This window comes from Hippocampus bargibanti, linkage group LG07, assembly GCF_051943395.1.
Source record: "Hippocampus bargibanti isolate YZ-2025 linkage group LG07, ASM5194339v1, whole genome shotgun sequence".
NCBI lineage: Eukaryota > Metazoa > Chordata > Actinopteri > Syngnathiformes > Syngnathidae > Hippocampus > Hippocampus bargibanti.
In genome coordinates this window covers 12,525,200-12,542,670 of record NC_142740.1, presented here as the reverse complement: position 1 = coordinate 12,542,670, position 17,471 = coordinate 12,525,200, and the positions used below count along the sequence as shown (strand labels likewise).

The following is a 17,471-nucleotide window of genomic DNA, read 5'->3' as shown; positions in this document are numbered from 1 at the left end:
TAAATTTGACGTAAAGTTTGTAAGGTAAGGTGTTGTCCACCATGCACCTAAGCGTTAAATTCGTTGTCCTGAGTGTATTTTGGCAGAACGACATGGACCATATAGTCTTCTGGTCTTCTTTTCCTTTCGGCTTTTCCCTTCAGGGGTCGCCACGGCAAATCAATGTCCTCCATCTAACCCGGTTTTGTGCATCCTCTTCTCTCACACCAGCTACCTTCATGTCCTCTTTGACAACATCCATAAACCTCCTCTTCGGTCTTCCTCTCGGTCTGCTGCCTGGCAGTTCAAGGCTCAGCATCCTTCTCCCGATATAGTCACGCTCTCTCCTGTGGACAGGTCCAAACCATCTCAGTCTGGCCTCTCTGACCTTCTCTCCAAAGCCTCTAATATGAGTTGTCCCTCTAATGTACTCATTCCTGATCCTATCCAACCTGGTCACTCCCAAAGAAAACCTCAACATATTCAGCTCTGCCACCTCCAGCTCTTCTTCCTGTCTTTTCTTCAGTGGCACTGTCTCCAGTCCAAACATCACGGCTGGTCTCACCACTCTTTTATACACTTTTCCTTTCATCCTAGCTGAAACCCTTCTATCACACATCACACCTGACATTTTTTCTCCAGCCGCTCCAGCCTGCCTGGACACGCTTCTTCACCTCTTTTCCACACTCTCCATTGCTCTGGACAGTTGACCCCAAGTACTTAAAATCCTCCACCTTCTTTATCTGGTAACTGCGTCAAATTAGGTATGAAACATATACAGTAAAGTCTATTATGACACTATTTTCATTTCCCGTGCACATTTCTAGTCTTTTTATGTATAATTAGTTCCGTTTAGTACGATTCGTGGTTTTTACGATAATCCGGTTACTACGGTGCTCTTTTTCATCTCCCGCCGGCCATTTTGCTATGTTTATATCGATACAAAAGATACTTACGGTGAATCGATATTTGCTTAGGGGTTTCTATACAGTACCACCATTATCGAAATATGTATCGGTCGCTGTCGCTGTATCGGTCGCGCCATTGGTCGACTTGGTGACGTGACTTGGTGACGTGAGTTTATTACGTGACCAGCTCATGTGTAGCAGACGACATTTTCTACCGTTTTCAACAATGGCGACAACAATGGCATACATGTTTGCAATCGATTAAAGAATTATATGTGACATTTTGAGGCAACTTTATGGGAACATCTCTCACCCCAAAAAAAAGAGGCACAAAATGGTGAGCTTCGATGGCCACCTCCGTTTCTTATATGGTGGTTAGATGCCCTCTTTTGGCGGTTTTTGGACGCAACACGCTTCTCAGACCAAACATACTTCATCCATGTATTTAATTGTGTAGCATTCAGATATCTTTATTACTTGCAACAATCACTGTTTTTTTCATGGTTTCGTGTGAATAGAACGTGAGGATTTTGCCTTGGTTGCATTTTTGAAAGGAAATAGTCATTAAAAAAGTGTCAAGACGTTTTCATTTTATGCACAAATTTATTTTTCACTTCACTGCTGTACAAAAAGCACGTTAGATACGCAATCCATGAACCCAATGATAAAATGGCATGCCATATCAAAGATCCCCCGTTTACGTGTTGCCCCCCCCCCCCCTTAATGCAGTTCGGCGCAGCACGGATATAGCGACAGTACGGTTATATCGACATTTTTTCTAACTCCCGAGAATATCGATACAGTAAAGTCTCGTTATATCGATATCGGATATATCGATAGTCCCGGTTATATCGATACTATTTCTATGCACGCACGAAGAAAATTACATACAAACAGGGTGGGATATATCGATAGTCCCGGTTATATCGATATTTTTTCGGACTCCCTTGAATATCGATATAACGAGACTTTACTGTATAACGAGACTTTACTGTATATTTATACTTTCATGTATATGTATGTATATGCGGTTTCACATGAAGCCATGTGAAACCGCCAGCACTTACTTATGCCTCGGTCCTCATGGCTGTCATCATCCCTCTCATCTCTGTCATTATCCAGATTGGACATTCTCACTGACATTTCTGGTGTAACAGTGGGAGAAGAAAGTGGAGTCGGAATGTAAGAAAGATTGTGTGTGAAAATTTGCAAGGCATCGCACTGCATAAAATAAATAATTCAAGCATTTGATTTTCTCTTGCTTGGTAGCATTTGTCTTAGAAGCCGCATAAAGGCAAAACAGAATCGTACAATTTTCTTACTCTGATGATTTATTAAGTTGTGATAAATCAGTAGAGTGAAGCGAGGACTATTTGTATTCACATATTCACGTTCACTGAATATTTTGTGAGAAGGGGACCTTGTCCGCTGTTATCCTCACATGAAAAACTCACCTAATCTATTTTTTGATTTAATGCCAAAATTGAAAAAAATATTTTCGCCAGGATTTTGGGGGATCTTGAACTGTATTAACTTATTCACTGCCAGACAATATGCAAAAATGTGTTAACTCCAGTGCCAGGGTTTTTGTCATTTTCACTCAAGTTGCAGGACCCACAGAATATTGAGTTTTAGGACTACATAAACATTCAATGCAGCGTAAGAAACCTTAAACTCACATCTTTCATCAGAAAAAAAGAGTGAATTCCTAAGTTATATAAGTCTGGAGTTATCTGAGCTTGAAATGGGGCGGCTGTACAAAATACTACAATACATACATAGATATATATAGCGTTTTAACAACAGCTGAAACTGTAACAAAGCACTAACATGGACAAAAGGCTAATGCTGCCCCCTCATGGAAGGGAAACACATTGCCATAGGTCTCACCAGCGCTTTGTCTGCACCCCCTCCCTGCAAGCAAAACCAAAACACGAACAAATTCGGGAATGGTCACACTTTTCAAACCCCGAATAAATTCGGGAATGGCAGCGAAAGAGTTAATGTGAATTGAGCAGCTTTTGTTAGACAAAACCATTAAGTCGTTGGTGTCTTGGGCATCTTGGTTAAAAAGCGGTATTGAAATTATTTGAGGAGCTTCAGTTAGACAAAGGCGGCTCCAAAGTTGGAAATTATTCAACTTTGTTGTCTGGGGTCCAACAACAACAGAACTTTAGCTACTACTTGCCGCGGAGCTTAATGCTTATTCTCTGCAAATGGTGAGGGTGCACTGTATATTTGTCGAAAACAGAGATGATGCGATGGAGATCATACCTTGTGCCGCCAGTGGCGACATATGCTGATGCGAGCGCCTGTGAATCTGGTGTCTGTATGCGTACACAGCCAATACCAGCACCATAATGCATCCCATAATACCCCCGGCTACTGGACCCACAGGAGCACTCTTGATCATGTTTAAAGATGCCACCTCCTCATCTAAAGAAGATAAAGAGACATTTGTCAGAATTTACTTAGAATGGATTTGAGATAATGCGAGAAGCCAGGAGACAATAGTTGATGTAGCAACACATTTGCAGTGTCTGAAACTCAGGACAAAAAGTCAGCAGACACCCGGGCAGACAACTCTGAAAAGTTGCCTGCCCCATTTTTAACAACTTGAAACACAATATGACGACGAATCGCAAAAAAAAAAAAAAAAAAAATATTGTTGTGAAGTATAAAGGATTTTTTTAAATTAGGGAAGTACCTCCCTTGCTTAATTTATGGTAAATATCCCTTGCTGAAGATTTTGCTCCAGTTGTCGTTTGTCGTCATGATGCACAATGCAATGTTTGCGTTGCATTGTCTGCTCAAAGCCACGTGGACTCCTCTTTCTAAGCGGCTTTCAAAACTATCAAGTACACTTTTCAGTCACGGTGTAGTCCGAAGCACGAAACAGGCTTCTGATTGGCTGCCGTGCCGAGTATGTAAATTGCCAAACGAACGTTCGTTGCGTGTGTACTTGAGAGTTTTGAAAACCGCTTAGAAAGAGGAGGCCACGTGGCTTGTAGCTGTTTGCTTGTAGCTTTTGCTTTATTGAATAAAACAAACGTATGATTTGAAAATAATGTTATTTTTTCTTGACGAAGTTGTCGGCCACCTGGGCCGAGACGTTTTGAAAGTTGTACGCCCAACGTAAAAGTTGTACGCCCCGGGCCGCCGGGCAGACGTTATTTCAAACACTGACATTTGACTTGCATTTCTTGCCTCACACCAAAAAACAAAAAAGAAAAAAAACATTCGAGCTGCAAGCAGTTGGCCAATTTGTCGGCAAGAAAAAAAAAAATCTGAGGGAAAGATAGATTATTTATTACACCTGTGTGGTCGACAAAAACATATTCAAACCCCCCCTCAAAAAAAGCCAATGGTGTTTGTTGTTACTACATGTCTCTTGAGAGTTGACACGAGGGCATGAATTGACTCACCAAGGATGCCCATGGTGTCTACATATGGACTCTTGGCACCGACAATGCCCCCAAAGCACTCCTTCTGCAGGGCACAATACGGCTTGTCCAGATGGGTCTTGCCATCGCTGTCCACCATGCACCACTCACAGTCCAAAACACCAAAGCAGTCGCTGAATCAGAAAACAACATGAGCACCCTTTTAATGTTTGCAATCAACAGAACAAAAAATAATTAAAATACATTTGTGGTTATATCCTCTGAACGATAGTGTCGTGACTGGTGACTGCCCTGTGCCTTTTTTTGTAGTGCCACCAGATACACTGATTTGCTGTGGCGACCCCTTGAAGGGAAAAGCCGAAAGGAAAAGAAGAAGACTAGATGACGCTTGAAAAGCTGGAAACGTTTTTCATTTGGACTACAATGCTATTTTTGTAGAAAGGATGCTAATGTTAACAGTTTTCTTTGGGTGGCCAAATTATAAACCTCAGGGATTTAAATCTCAATCTCCAAATCATTTTAAAACTACAATTCTAATTTCTATTTATGACCACTAGGTGGGATTGCTCGACTACTGTAGTTACAAGAGCAAGATTGGCTGGTCTCTTCCTGTAATGCAATGGTTCTTAACATGGTGGACACATGATCGTTCTCCATCAGGGATGCATCTGGGAAATTATAAAATGGGGGCCAGTTGTGTCTGAAAAGGGGGCCAAACTCTAAAATGGATGGGGCCCGATTTAACTAGATTGCCGAAGTATACAAAACGGATTGAAATAAACCAAATCATTGGAGTATGATATTTATACATTGCAAATGAAAAACCATTGAGTAAAATCTATTCTTCTAATACATCAACAAACAATTTTAATTCAAGTAAAGAATGTATTCATACATAAAATAAACACATTTTCAATTTTCTTTAGTTAATACACAATCAATCTTGTGCTATTTTGATATTCTACGGTGTTACGGAGAAGACAAAGAGAACAGACTTTGCACAATATTTCCTACTAATGTCTACTCAAACAAATTTATTTGCTTTAAAGATTTCCAATGTGCTGCAACGGCGCTGAAATTATTCTCATTATTCACTAAATTCGAATCATGAACTGCAGTTTGCTGCCGCGAATTGTCACTACCCTCCACACTTATTCGATTGTTTCTTAAAAACGAGAATGTGTTTGTTTGCTGCCTGTTTTTAATGTCTTTGAGTTCAGAATCTGAATCAGAATCAGAAAAACCTTTATTCATCCCACAATGGGGACATTTGCAGTCCACAGCAGCAATTTGAAAGGGGATGGAGTCGGGGGGTGAAAGGATAGAAAAATAGATATTCTAAGCATAGCAAAATAAAAATGTCAACTGTATAATGTGCAAAAACCGTTTTGTAAAAAAACGGTATATAGTGCAAGTATCACTACTCCCGTTCTCACGCTCCATATTGCAACCATCCGCCATGTTCGATGTAAATACCGCAATGCACCGTGGGTAAATGAATACTGTATTCGATTATCTCTTTTGGCAGTTTCCGACAGTTCACGGAAAAGCCCGAGATATGCTCTACTACGACTTCACTTTGGAGTGCACCAAAACAAATGCAAGTTGATTATTGTGAGATATCGGGAAGGCATGATGGCAGACAACGAAAGTTGAAACCTCTGAAGGAAAAAGAAGAGTTATCAATTGCTGTAGAACTAAATATGTTTTTTAGCTATTTCAACAGAAGTAGGTCATATGTGGCACAGATCATGTAGCAATATGCGCTAATCGTAATAGACTTGCACCAGTCTTGGCGCAGTGGAGTTACAAAGTTGCACCAGTGGCTGTCAAAATGCATAAATGGCACAAGGGTGCAGGCTCAGATGCACCCTTCTCCATGATCCTGAATATAGTCTTCGGTGATAACATATGTGACAGACACCCCGCCCCCGACAAAAACAGTCCGGTGATGATTTAGCATGTTGTAGAATCCACTAACTACTGAATGTAATTCAGTGCAAATGTTCATAAGAGGGCTCGGGATCACCTGCTGCTGTATCGCTGGCTGCAGCGTGTGTTGATACATTGAGGCAGTGTGTCCTGTAGGCTGGAATCAATCACATTCAAACTGAGTGGCTCCTGATGTACCTCACAGCTAGGATTTCTGCCAAATGCAATACAGAAAATACATTGAGCATGGAGTGCCTTGGACCTATGATTGTCTTTTTCATGTACATTAACGCAAAGATATATTCCTAAACATGAGACTAAGCATAAGTTGGCTTTGACAAAAAAAGAAAAAGAATAATTGCACGTCTGCCTGAAAGCAAGGGCAAACGTCACACTCAGAGGCGTGTGATGCCTGATGAAAGGAGGTGGGTGAAAGCAGAGATTTCAAGGACATTGAATGATGGCACAGTTTGGCTGAAAGAAAGGGGGACAACTGGAGACAGTTGCAGCAATAAAGACAGAAGAAGTACGAACATTCAATAAAGAAATAACTCGACATTTACGATGGAGCTAGCACAGGGGTGGGCAAACTTTTTGACTCGCGGGCCGCATTGGGTTCTAAAATTTGACAGAGGGGCCGGGCCAGGAGCATTTAGAGGGAGTGTTTGGGCCGGAAATACTAAACCTAAAGCATTAAAGGACAACCGACGCCTCCCGACAAGTTATGTCCATAATTAATAAAATCACTTCAAATGACTTTGACTGAGCGTATTTTACAAAGATTCCACAGCATATAGCTATAGTTTACGTTCTAAGACTTGCGCTGAATATTCACTAAGTCTTGTTTTCGAGTTGATGACGATGCCCATGTGACGTCACGTTTGGACCGCCCCTGACCGAGAAAGCGACACACAATGCATTTTGGGTACTTTGTTTGGTCTGAAAACTTCGTGTTGATGGCGAAATTAGAAGGAAAACACATAAATGGTGAATCGTTGTGTGTTGCACCATGACAACTATTTGATATTCGCTGACACAAATTCCCAGCTGACAAATCAGTCCATTTCCAACGGAGCTTGGACACAATCTTCTGCATTTTCTGGGTGCTACATTGCTGTCATTGGCGGCTCGAATTGATATGGGAGGACTCCTTGAATCAATTGCAAACATTTATGCTTTCCTCTTCAGAACTTGAATCATATTCATAACTGGATGAGTAACAAGAAAACATCTTCTCCGAATCTGAAGCCATTGTTTTGATTCTCGAGCAAGGCAAGACGTCATGGCGTGATGTCACGAATAAAGGGGTGGGACCTTCTGAAACTGGCCATTTCAGGATTCATTTTGAAGTCATTTTTATTGGTGTTTTTCATTTAACTAAAAATATCAGCCTGCCTGATTTGGGTATTATAGATGCTATAAAACGTTTTTATAATGTCAGTGGGAAACACAAAAAAAATGGTTCCGGTTGTCCTTTAAATGTAGTGTGTCCAAACCTCATAGCACAGTAAGAACCCAATTTATTAACTGTCTTTCAAATCTGAAAAATATCCCTGATCAGTTAATAAATTTGTCTCAAGGAATATGGCGTTTACATACTATTTCACAGATACTTGGAGGAGGAAATGGAAATAGATTAAAATAACATATGCACTGTGATTCATCAAGATTGCGTCTGTTTTAATACGTTTTCATTGAAGGGGCAAAGTTAAAGAAATCAACATTTATTGAAAAATGGAATCACTTTCAACATTCAAAACATATTATTCCACAACGAAATATTCAAGCTCAATAATACCTACTTGTGTTAAATTCCGTCAAATCATAGATGGTTTGTCCTGACCGCGCGCTCAACAAACTCCTCACTGAAAGCCCTCGCCTTCACGCGCAAACAATACACGTGTACCGTCGCCGAGCACACAGACATCGGCAACCTGCAGTGAAATTTGCATACTCGGCACGGCAGCCAATCAGAAGCCTGCTTCTTTCTTCCGGACTTTCACAAGCGTTATAAAGTCGTCCAATTGCATATAATTTTCCAAAATAGATGCACAGAACCTCAGCCCAGAAGAAAGATTAAAAAGAGGCTAACAACATATGTGACGCTACAAAACGTAAATTTACATTAAACCGTGACTGTAAAGTGTACGTGAGACTCATGAAAGGGGCTGAGTGGCTCGTAGGAAACAATCCAAACGTTGCATTGTGCACCACAATGACAATCGACTACTGCAGCAAAATCTAGCCATGCACATTTACCGTAAATTAAGCAAGGTAGTATTTGTACTCGGTACATTCTTGATTAAAAAAAAACGTTATACTTTGTGACAATGTTTTTTAATGTGATTAGTTGTCTCATTGTGTTTCAGGTTGTGAAAGATGGGGCAGGCAACTTTTCAGTTATCTGCCCTGTTGTCCGCTAACTTTTTGTCATGAGTTTCAGACGAGTTTCAGACGCTGTTTTTACTATAATTTGGGCAGGTTCGGCGGGCCGGATTAAAAAGCCTCACGGGCCGTATGTGGCCCGCGGGCCGTAGTTTGCCCATGCCTGAGCTAGCATCATGATTCTCTTGACATTTAAAACACACACATCCACACAAGCGCGCGCGTTCACCCACACACACACGCACGCACGCACGCACGCACGCACGCACGCACACACACACACACACACACACACACACACACACACACACACACACACAAACACACACAAACACGCCACACAAACAACCACGCACAAAGCAAATGAAGAAAACAGCAAGAGGAAAAGAAACCAATTAAAAACCTTCAGAGCATTACAGAGAAATGATAAGTAGCTTTTCTACTAATGGCCTATTTGTGTGACATTTGGTTACTGGACTGGTACAGTTTTGGAGCAAATTACCACAATAACCAACTGTCAATCTGATACATCAGGGTACAAGTCAGCATCCTCGCCATTTTATTTCAAACAAAACTTTCTGCAAAACAGTGCCAAAATGTGTCAATTATTTTGGCCATAATGCAAATAATTACTGTATATTTCGGTGTATAAGGCGCACACCCACTGAATGGTGTATTTTCAAGCTTTTTCCATATATCAGGCGCAACAGACTATAAGGTGCTTCTTCTACAGGGGAAAATGGAGTCAGTGACCTGTTGTGGCTCAATATTACTTCATATATAAGGCTTAGGATCATCCTCTGAAGAAAATGAAGGCTTTTGAGTGTGTCTTATACACTGGAAAATACAGTAGTTATTCTTAAAATATTTATTAACCGGTTAACTTTCTTGGGGGAACAACTTTCAACAATATTTTTTTATTTCAAGGTCTAAACTCTGAATAAATATTTGCATCTGTGTATTTCACACCTTAAAATATTGACGAGAAAGTAACTGTGAAATGCAGTGAGGATCAGCACAACGGACCTGTTTTCAGCATTGGTGAGGTTGCCAGTACACTCATTAACCTCCAGGGGGCACTCACACGGGCACTCACACTCATTCTGCTCCATTCTAAAATGTAAAAGGAGAGTGATTTTATGAGTCTGAGCGGAGGAAGCATTCTCGTGTTCACTACTGGCACCGTCACAAACGTGCGCATTTTAAAATTAGAATGAAAGACGTCTGTCATGAAAAGGTACCTGTGGCAGTTGAGACAAAGGCGGTCGACTGTGCTGCAAGCGCAGAAGGCCAGGGAGTCACAAGTCTCGTTGACAATGCCAGCAAACGCGTTGGTGCCAGGTATTCGTGTCAAACGATATTTGGAGCAATGGCTGCCATGGACAAGGTTGGTTAGATCACCCTAAGGAAGACGGGAGGTGAGAATATGAATATGAAAGGAGTAAATTGCATCCACGGGGCGAGGAAATCTGATAATTCAGTCTTGCGCCACCAAAGATGACCACGCGGTGGAGGTGTTATATCATATTTTAAAGGCTTGAACCAGTCTTTACCGTGATGCTCGTGTTGAACTTGTAGAAGCGCTGCACAGTGCGATCACTGAAGCTGTTACAAAGGTTCTTCTTGACAAAGTTGGGGTGGTTCAGTATATCATTGGCAACAAGTGGTTCCTGACGTTTGAGGGAACAACAAATGTATCGCACATATTAAATGTATTGTTATTAATGTTATTAGTGGCACTAACATGTTTTATGGGAATAATTATCCCATGTTTCTATTTTTGGCAAATGCACAAAAATATCAGTCAATGTCATGTGGCATGCAAATAGGGTGCTTGTCTGGAGCAGTATATGTTGTAATAAAATATCTTTATTCAGACAAAACGACATGCACCCACAAAGTTGTGTTGTTTATTTATAGATTTTGATCTCTATTTGTGTGTTTAATGAGCACTTTATCTTTGTGCTCGAGTGTAGATAAGCAGTACAGACAATGGGTAGATAGGTGGGTGTCTTGTTTTGGGCTCTTTACCTTGTGTGTGATGTGCTGTTGCTCTGCAGGAGCATGACCTTTAGGGTCAATGAGAGTGGGATGGGCCACAAGGTACCCTCTGTCCTCCATGATAAAGCACCTACAAAAAAAGTTATGTTTCCTTGTATGCATGCATAGGGGCACAATATAGCAGAAACATATTGTTTTCCCAATTTTGGCCCATGCAATAAGAATATTGCAGAAACATGCAATAAATCATGTTGCATTGTCTGCTTTTAGTCTAATTCAACATTCAATAGATGACAAGAATGAAGGAACATCACAATTAATATGAACATAATTCATTGAGCTATCTTAGTTTGCTGCATGAAAAAAAATATTTTCTTTATTCCAGTAGTTCATAAATATGACATTTCTTATGGTATATGTTTAATATTGCAAATATATCAAACTCACTATATTTGACACATATATTGCATGACCAAACTGAAGTTTGTGATTATTTTAGTAAATAATCACTAACTTACAATTATATGGCTCCAACATGTTTAAAAAAGCTGTGACAGGTGTCAAAAAAGATTAAGAAAATTGAAGAAGCTCATAAAACACATTCCACAGGTAAACAAGCTAAGTGGGAACAGCTAGATACTATGACTGTGTACAGTATAAATCCACTTCCCTGAATTGCTCAGTCGTAAAAAAAAGCAAAGGTGGGGCATGATCCACCCATTGATGAACAACTATGTGAGAACATATTCGAACAGTTGAAGGACAGTGTTCCTCATTGTACAAGGATTCATTTTCATCTGTTTCATCTGTCATCATCAAAAGGTTCAGAGGAACTGGAGAAATTACTAAGTGGCAAGGCCAAAAACCAACTTGTGACCTTCGATCTCTTAGGTGGCACTGCATCAAAAGCTAAAAGTGATGTGTAAAGGACATCCTGGACGAGGATGGACTGATGCCAAGTAGAAATATGGTCTGTGGTCATAGGAGTCCACATGTCAAATTGTTTCTGGACATTAGATCAATCGGGAATACGTAACCGTGGTAAAATATGACCCTGCCCCGGCTTTTATTGGAGGCACCGAATTTCACCAGTTTCATATGCTCATTCATTGAACACTTCTTTCAATGACTGTGCCCACTAACTGCAGACTAGACTCAGGGGTGAACCTCTGCGGTGGAGGATCCACCAAACTCCTGAGACTGACTCACCGAACCCCTTGGGTTGGATTGAACCCAGTTTAAGAAATGCGTTAGAGCCATAAGATTTTAAGTTACCGATTACTTGTAAAACTAAATAGTGACTCATTTTCAACCTCAAATGTCTTGTCTTTATTAGTGTATTTAATTAAATACAGCCTGAACATGACTCGGGAAATTGGTGTATTCTCTTTGGAGAGACACAGTCATCATATCCAGTCAAAAGATTCAGAATTAGAACTTAAAAAATACATGGTATGTATGTTGTTTTATCCCCCCTCCTGCTGGACCCAGCAACTAATCGCTCCCATTCTACCAAATCACACCCGCTCCTGCACTCAGATACTCGCTCTCGGTTAATCCTGCTTTATATGGCATCCGAACAACAACAGAAAGGACGTGAAAGGATTGCAGCTGGGGGCCAAAAGATGGGTGGAGTAGCACAGGGAGGAGGGAGCGAAAGCATCAGATAATGTGAAGAAACCCTTAAATTATGTAGGGCAGATGATAGAGAAAGACGCATCGGCAAATTGAATACCAAGATAATCAGATTATCTGCTCTTGCCTCTTTTCATTTTTCTTCTCTTGTGAATTCAATGATGCACAAAAGAGAAGAGACAGAATAATTTGCTAAGAAGTGATGGTAAAAGATAGAACATAGCCAACAAAAGGAAGAAGTAACAATAGAAATAATAATAAGAAAAGACGGCATGTAAATTTCCACCCAGGACACAGTCTACCCACCTGATTTTGTTTCCCTTGTCCTGGTTGCAAATGGGAAGCAGGTCCAAAAGAACTTTATAGAAGTAGCGAAGGGTAAAGTCGATGCCCATCACTGCAACTGCATAGCCCGGGGCCATCTGCGAGCTAGAGACAGAAGATGGAAGATAACCAGGGGCAGAAAATGTAACATTTTTATTTCAATATCATACAGCTATCTTACTCTCAACAATTGCCACCGCATAGTCATTTTGGAAACTGTGTTTTCACAAACTACACCCTAACTTTCAAAACACGACCCACCAAACCGGATTTATCAAACATGCGGATACTGCCCATCCATTTCCTGGTAAATACTGTAGTTGTTGCTCCACTATTGCCAATTGTGCTATGGCTATGATGCATTGCCATTTTGGCTCACTGAAGTGGAACAGTGAAATATCTAATCACCTCTGCAATTGCATGACCCTCAAAAACACCAGCTAAAAAACCTGGGTTGAAAAGATTCTGCAATTGTTACTGCAGCATCTTGGCAAAGGTTGTGGGTCAATGTTGTGTTCAGACAAACCATGTGGAAAAACATAATGCTTGATTATTGATTATTATTTTTTATTTAAAAGGGGTGGGGATGAGGGGTGAAAACACATCGTGTATCGTCCCACGGGACATTTTTTAATTTTCCTCATGCATTCAAATACACATGTAGACAAAACAAATATATTCTAGCTGTTCCACCCAATTGGAAGGTTGATACCCGTTGGAATTGAATCAATCGTGTAAGAAAGAGGTGCTCAATACGTCGTTCACGATCGACCAGACAATCTCCACGGTACTATTGGTAGATCGCATGACAAGGTGATGTGACATTGTCATGAACTAATGATATACAAATATAGTTGAGTTGTTTTGGAAAAAAAACAAGACGTCAGCCTATCACTTGATTGATACACCGGACAACCAGTCAGACGACATCTCATTATTAGGTACAGCTCAAACAACGGCCCCGAGCGTTGCAAAGTTAACAAGCTACTCGTTAGGTATTTCCTAAAATTTTGCTGTTTTTCTTTTCCTCTAAAATAGGGTATAAAAATGAGTGGGGGAGCGAGCTGGACCAAGTAAGAAGAAAAAAAAGTATCACTTTATTATTTATTTTGCCTTGATCATTTCAAAAGTAGCTCCCATGCTGAAAAAGTGTGAGCACCCTTTGTGTAAGACATCTGAAATCCTTTTTGAAGGGCAAATGGGATTTGTTGTTAATAAAGTAAACCATGCGTCATTACCCGGAGGCATGGATGGTGTGGCTGATGGTAACAACGTAGCCTGCGCCACCCGCATCCAAGTAAGGTCCAGTAAAGGTGATGAGACCAGGGTTGGCCACAGCATGCTGGTACCTGGTATGCAACACAGCAAGTAGCCACAAGGGAATTTGTATATTTGGAATAAAACAAAAAAGAAATATGGTTCACCATGGCGGCACTTTGTCCAGTCAAATGTATAAAATTAGCTACATTCATTAAAATTTTCCAGAGAGATGGCTAATGATAAAATAACTAAAAAGACCAATGAGTGCAAATCATTGTGCACACAATCATTACACATATCCATAAACACACACACGCAAATGCACACAATGGACAGGCACACGCAAACTTGCCCCTTTGCTTCATCCAAACTCAGTCTCACCATTGTCTGCGGGTGGGGTCAAAGGCTTTGTCCATCAGTGATCCAGGGTAAATCCGGAGTACCCCACTGAGCGTTGCTATGTAACGGCGCACAATGTAGCAGTTGAGGCTACTCAATTCCATTAATGTCATCCACTCATCCGTGACGTGACTGGTCGCCATAACCTCGTTCCTGACAGAGGACTGTGGTAGTGAAGGATAAAGGGTGAGGGAATGTTAGATCACAGAAAAGTAAGTAAATATGTGATGACGAAGGACATACGTTTCAGGAAACAGTAGGGGGACAGGAAATCATACTTTTGTGGTTTTGAGACTTATGGTTCGGCAAAAACAGCTCAGATTTCCATTATATAATCTTCTTCTAAATTCACCAATAATATAGTATCAATGGACATATACCGTATTCTCTGGTGTATAAGGCACAACGGATTATAAGGCGTCTTGAATGAATGGTGTATTTCAAAAGTTTTCCAGATATAAGGTGCACCAGAATAAATAGAGCATATTCAATGAATGACATTTTAAAACGTTTTCCATATGTAAGGCACACCACATTATGAGGGGCGACAGTAGAAGCTGGGGTTACGTTATGCAACCATTAGGCTATGTGGCACTGCACCGCGGGGTACAGTGATACTATGGCGTACGAACGCTTTAGCTCACAAACCTTTCGCCTTAGGAACATTTAATTTGCGAGCATATAGTATTGGCTAACGAACTAGTTTTCGCGGACAAAGCAAATCACACAGCTGGCGGGCTAGTTTTCCACACCCACTTTCTTTGAGTGCAGACGTAGTTTGTTATCGAGTGGAGTACTTTTGGTATTATGTGACCGAAAAAGACTCCACCACAGGCTAGTGTTAAGCCGAAGAAGACACAAAAGAAAATCACGGTCCAGCAGAAGAAGGAGATCATCAATAAACACGAACGAGGTGTGTATTTGTGTGACTTAGCGTCCCAGTACCAGTACGCTAAGTCGACCATTGCTGCATGTGGCTAAGGGTGTTTCTTTGTTGTCTAAGCAACGGTCTCAGGCAATAGAAGAGGTTGAAAAACTTGTTGATTTGGATTAACGAAAAGCAGCTAGCAGGGGACAGTGTGAGTGAGGGTATTTTTGCTGAGAAAGCCCGGCAACTTCACTCCGATATCATCAAGAGGCAACTACATCAACGACCATCACAAAGGTAAATAAAAATAGTCCTGAAACTCAATATTTTGCGGGTCCTGCAATTTGAGTAAAAATGACACATTTGCATATCCCTGGCAGTGAATTGGTTAATTCTGTACTGTATATGCAATAATATGAGGAGGTGATTATAAACATTTATATGGTTTCATGGTCATTTTGGTCCTCTCAGGGAAACCATGACTTCAATGTGGCCCATGACTTTATATTATTACTTATTTTTTCCTCTTGTGGTCTTAAGAGTATAGTCTTCATTTGAACAGAACTGTATGATTCAGAGTGTATAAGTGGCACCATGTCTCATGCGTAGGCTCATTTTGTTCATAAAACCGGATTAGGTATGAAACCACAAGGAGCAGCCAATTTCAGAATGTGATTAAGTGAAAGCTACTTTGAATTGAAGATAGAAGTGAAAATGTTGGAATGGACTCCCTGAGGTTTTGAGCCCAGATGCTCAAAACCTCTGCCCCCCAGAACGTCTAAAAAGGACTGCTTTGGTCACTTGACCAGGCCTTCAAGACATGCATAGGCATCAGAGCTGAAAGCTCCTCACACAAAGAATGCAAAAAGACTGCCAAAACCACATGGGGGGGTTTTATCCTCCCCTTAAAGATGCAGAGCTTCATTCACCCCATATTACCGATCTGAACATGACAAACACTCTGCTATATCCCTTACTTTTCTGCGGGCACATACTTGAGGCTTATTGGTGCAGTCACGAATAAAAATATTTATATGACAAACAATATTCAAGAAGTATCCATTTGGATGCATTTTTGTTGATGTGATTGTTATTGTGTACCTTAAGGCCAGGGTTGGCAATGAGCCTTGTGTTATCACTCAGATAGGCTGTGTAGTGTTCCACCATGCGCTTTGTTTCTGGCTGACTGAGGTGCTCATAGGGAGATGAGAAGCTACCAGCTGCTAGCATCACTGTGGGGGATTCTGAAAAAGACAAAGAAAGGGACAGACATTTTCAAAGCTGATATCTGCATGGGTACGCATGCATGCATGTACACAAGAAACCATGTGTGAGATATTTAGCTTGGTCTTACCAACAGATGCAAGCTGTTTAAAATGGAGGCAGGAGCTGGGCTGACCCAGTAAGTCTAAACGATGGTACAGGAGCTTGGAGCTGGGTGCGGTGTTCAGATGTTTGAGCTGCCTCACTGGAATTTCTGGCTGTACGTACACGATGCACAGGATGAATGACGTGTCTTGAACCTATTGCAAGATAGGCAGGCATATTATGGCTATGGCTATTTTAATCAGCCGGGATTTTGATATTATATCATGGACTTTTATTAAAACCAGGTTTACATGTTTTTTGCTATGTATTTTATTTGTTCAAAATGTTAATGGAGGCAGCACTGTGGTCAACTAGCAAACACATCTATCTCACAGTGCAGAGCTTCAGTGTTATATTGTAGCCTTCGTATGTGAAGGTTGCATGTTCTCCCTGGGCCTGCATGGGTTTTCTCCGGGCCCTCCGGTTTCCTCCTACATTCCAAAAACACACATGGCGGAGTGATGGAACAGAGTAACTTGTCCCTTTGTGAAATGTGAGCGTATTGCTACCAGTTCAGGATGTACCCCACCTACTGCCCGTAGACAGCTGTAATAGGCTTTGCGATGCCCACTAACCTTGTGGTGGGTCAGCGGATAAAAAAATGGATGGATGGATGTTCATGTAATACAGTACATTTAATTCTGTAAAAGACGACGGATCACATTCGTTTCCATGCCTAGCAGTAAAGCACAAAAGCTATAACTGTGCTAAGGAGTTAATCAGAACAATAATTCTCCAGCTTCACCCACCAACTTCCACGCATAGCTGACATTGTATGCATCTTTACGGTTGTCTCTCAGTCGGTTAGTGTGCCAGGACAAAGATGAGTTCACCGGAACGGCGATGACCTGACTGCCCAATGGAAGACTGCATGAAACACAGAGTTGGTCAATAACAACACATGGACAGTCACTTAGTATATATATATATTTTTCAAGTTCCACAGCCATTTTCACCTGAGAATGTTCTGTCGCACAACATGGAATCCAGGAATATTCTCGTAGTGGA

General features: G+C 41.0%; 1 protein-coding gene across 1 annotated transcript in view; it reads right to left on the bottom strand.

Annotated features, from left to right (window-relative positions):
* Nucleotides 1-17,471, bottom strand: part of cachd1 (cache domain containing 1) — a 102,208-nt gene that overhangs the window by 12,076 nt on the left and 72,661 nt on the right. Inside the window, exons 11-25 of the mRNA XM_089000907.1 lie at nucleotides 17,420-17,471; nucleotides 17,213-17,330; nucleotides 16,450-16,618; nucleotides 16,197-16,339; nucleotides 14,210-14,391; nucleotides 13,807-13,917; nucleotides 12,551-12,673; nucleotides 10,640-10,739; nucleotides 10,162-10,278; nucleotides 9,850-10,010; nucleotides 9,635-9,721; nucleotides 6,321-6,437; nucleotides 4,313-4,464; nucleotides 3,162-3,323; nucleotides 1,955-2,032 (exon numbers count right to left, since the gene is read on the bottom strand). The exon at nucleotides 17,420-17,471 is cut by the window's right edge and continues 72 nt beyond it. Of these exons, the coding sequence (XP_088857033.1) occupies nucleotides 1,955-2,032; nucleotides 3,162-3,323; nucleotides 4,313-4,464; nucleotides 6,321-6,437; nucleotides 9,635-9,721; nucleotides 9,850-10,010; nucleotides 10,162-10,278; nucleotides 10,640-10,739; nucleotides 12,551-12,673; nucleotides 13,807-13,917; nucleotides 14,210-14,391; nucleotides 16,197-16,339; nucleotides 16,450-16,618; nucleotides 17,213-17,330; nucleotides 17,420-17,471 (1,872 nt within the window). The remainder of the gene's footprint in view (nucleotides 1-1,954; nucleotides 2,033-3,161; nucleotides 3,324-4,312; nucleotides 4,465-6,320; nucleotides 6,438-9,634; nucleotides 9,722-9,849; nucleotides 10,011-10,161; nucleotides 10,279-10,639; nucleotides 10,740-12,550; nucleotides 12,674-13,806; nucleotides 13,918-14,209; nucleotides 14,392-16,196; nucleotides 16,340-16,449; nucleotides 16,619-17,212; nucleotides 17,331-17,419) is intronic.